The sequence below is a fragment of the Phaseolus vulgaris genome, chromosome 10 (assembly GCF_051622355.1).
Source record: "Phaseolus vulgaris cultivar YP4 chromosome 10, ASM5162235v1, whole genome shotgun sequence".
Lineage (NCBI taxonomy): Eukaryota > Viridiplantae > Streptophyta > Magnoliopsida > Fabales > Fabaceae > Phaseolus > Phaseolus vulgaris.
In genome coordinates, this window is record NC_143507.1 from 13512632 (window position 1) to 13514986 (window position 2355).

At 30.9% G+C, this 2355-nt stretch overlaps 1 protein-coding gene across 1 annotated transcript; it reads right to left on the bottom strand.

Moving 5' to 3' along the window:
• Positions 1–725: 725 nt before the first annotated feature.
• Positions 726–1549, bottom strand: LOC137819605 (dirigent protein 22). Its single transcript, XM_068623503.2, has one exon. It carries the CDS (start codon positions 1439–1441, stop codon positions 878–880), a length of 564 nt encoding a protein of 187 aa, XP_068479604.1. The 5' UTR covers positions 1442–1549; the 3' UTR covers positions 726–877.
• Between the last annotated feature and the right edge of the window lie 806 nt (positions 1550–2355).

Below are 2355 nucleotides of genomic sequence, written 5' to 3' on the forward strand. Positions count from 1 at the left end.
TTGAGAGAATAATATTCTAATTGAGTAAATGACAGTAACAATTTAATTATTAAAATAATGAAACTTATAAATCAGTCCTAAATGAATAACTATTAAGAGAATGTATTAGAATAATTATTGTTGAATAATTTAATGATAAATTAATGTTAAAGTCTACAACTTCATATCAAATTAATCTTTGAAAAATACTTAAATTTGAACTTTATTAATTAAAATTTAATGACAAAATACATTACAAGAAAATCGTGAAATAAAAACTAATTTTTAGAGACCAAAATAATTAGTTACAATAGTAACTAAATTAGATATCATTTTAGAAACTAGAATTGATTTCTAAATTAGTTTCTATTATTGTTAAATAGTTTCTAAATTGGTATTTAATTAGCAACTAAGTTTTAGAGACCAAATTTAGAAACTAAATAATTGGTAGTTAAAACCTTGGTTGCTAATTAGATATCAATTTAGAAACTATTTAACATAGAAACTAATTTAGAAATCAATTTTTTTCTCTAAAATGGTCTCTAATTTAATTACTATTGCAACTAATTATTTTGGTCTCTAAAAATTGGTTTCTATTTCATGATTTTCTTGTAGATAATTTTACTTAACTTAATCATAAGAAACAAAATAGATTAATTATAATTTTTGTTTAGAGTAAATTATCATTATTATTACAAAATAAATAAATAAACCATTTTACCCTAATTTAATCTATAACTCATGTATATTATTCAAGTTACTTCCATTAATAATTATCCCAAGTATCCAATAAATGATCCAACTAAATGTGCTAAAACATTACTTTATTCCACCCAAACATATTATTAAACCCAATCAACAACAACAATGAAAACACGAACATGCTTCAACACAATAACTAATGATAAACATAGACGTTGAACTCAACAACATTATTCCTGGTTTGTGGATCAGTGAAGATAGTGGTAGAATCAATATACCCAGTAGCAAATCTAAACACACCAGTGCCTCCAATCACTGGCATCTCCCTCACCTTCTGCTGGATGGGGCTTCTCCCCAAGAACGTGATGGTGCTACCATTATACTTCCCTTCGGTCAACGCAAAGCTCATAATCACCAAAAGGTTAAACTCCGTTTGTGACGTAGAAGCAACTAACCCTTCGGCTCTTCCCACAACCTTCGAGTTCGACTCGGGTCCTACGGTCAACGCGTTGTCCAAGACTGCCACAGAACCGAAGGAAGTGGTTGTGTTGTACTTTGGGAGTGATGGAATGATTCGAACCGTGGTGGGGTTGCTTCCGTTGAAGGATTCGTGCCAATAGAACCTGAAGTGGCTAAGTGTAGGTTTCTTCTCTATGGACTTAGGGTCTAATGAGCCCACGAAACCAGTGTTTTCTTCTCCTGAGATGGTGAGGGCGTAGTAGGAGATAAAAATGAATGGTATGAGGAATTGGGTGGCCATGGTTTTGGTGGTTAAAGGAAGTGGATTGTGTGAAGAGAGTACGCTAGAGTTTATAGATGAGAGGGGTGTTGAAGAAAGTAGGGAAGAGATGAGAAGTTTGACATAGCACCCTAGTTCGTAGGAGAGTTGAATGAAGACAAATGATAATGTTTTTTTTTTCAACAAAAAATAAAATAATAATTAAAAGAGATACTTCAGGTATCCAACCTTATACAAGTAAGTACCAAAGACAAATGATAATGTCTTGAATTTGCATTCAATATATATATATATATATATATATATGGTTTTGACCCGGTTACCTTTCTTCTTATTGAGTTGAAAACAATGAATACTAAAAGTATTGTTTGTTCTCATTTATACAAACTTTGTATCTAACATTTTGTAACTAGTTAATGAAATTTAAGCGTGCAAAGCTCACATTACATAGAAATGGCATGAGTAATATATAAAAGAAATTATAAATTTATTATCTTAAAACTTTGAATGGACGATGATAGTATAATTTTGTATAAAGTTAACTTGTGAATCATTATTTTATTATTTTTGTCCTTTTCGGATATTCTAACACTTATCTTCTTGGATCCGTTTCTTTTTGTAATGGTATACACTACAATAAAATAATAATTTAGTTACTGAATTCAGCGACCGAAAATAAGTGATCTCTGTTTGCAACCGAAATAGCCACCGAATACCTGAATGTCAAATCTGCGACCGACATAGCGACCGACAGAATTATTAATGATGTTAGTTAGTTTTGCGACCGAATCAACGACCGAACATGACAGTGACAAAACCATCAATCGCTAATGTGGTGGTTGTTTTTAATAAATTGGGAAAAAGACATTTGCGACCGAATTAGTGACCGAATATGTTTATTTTTTAGCCACCGATTTTATTTCGATCACTAAATA

Bases quoted from the DNA above. Each gene is read 5' to 3' on its own strand.
- LOC137819605 (XM_068623503.2), bottom strand. From the start codon at position 1,441: ATGGCCACCCAATTCCTCATACCATTCATTTTTATCTCCTACTACGCC.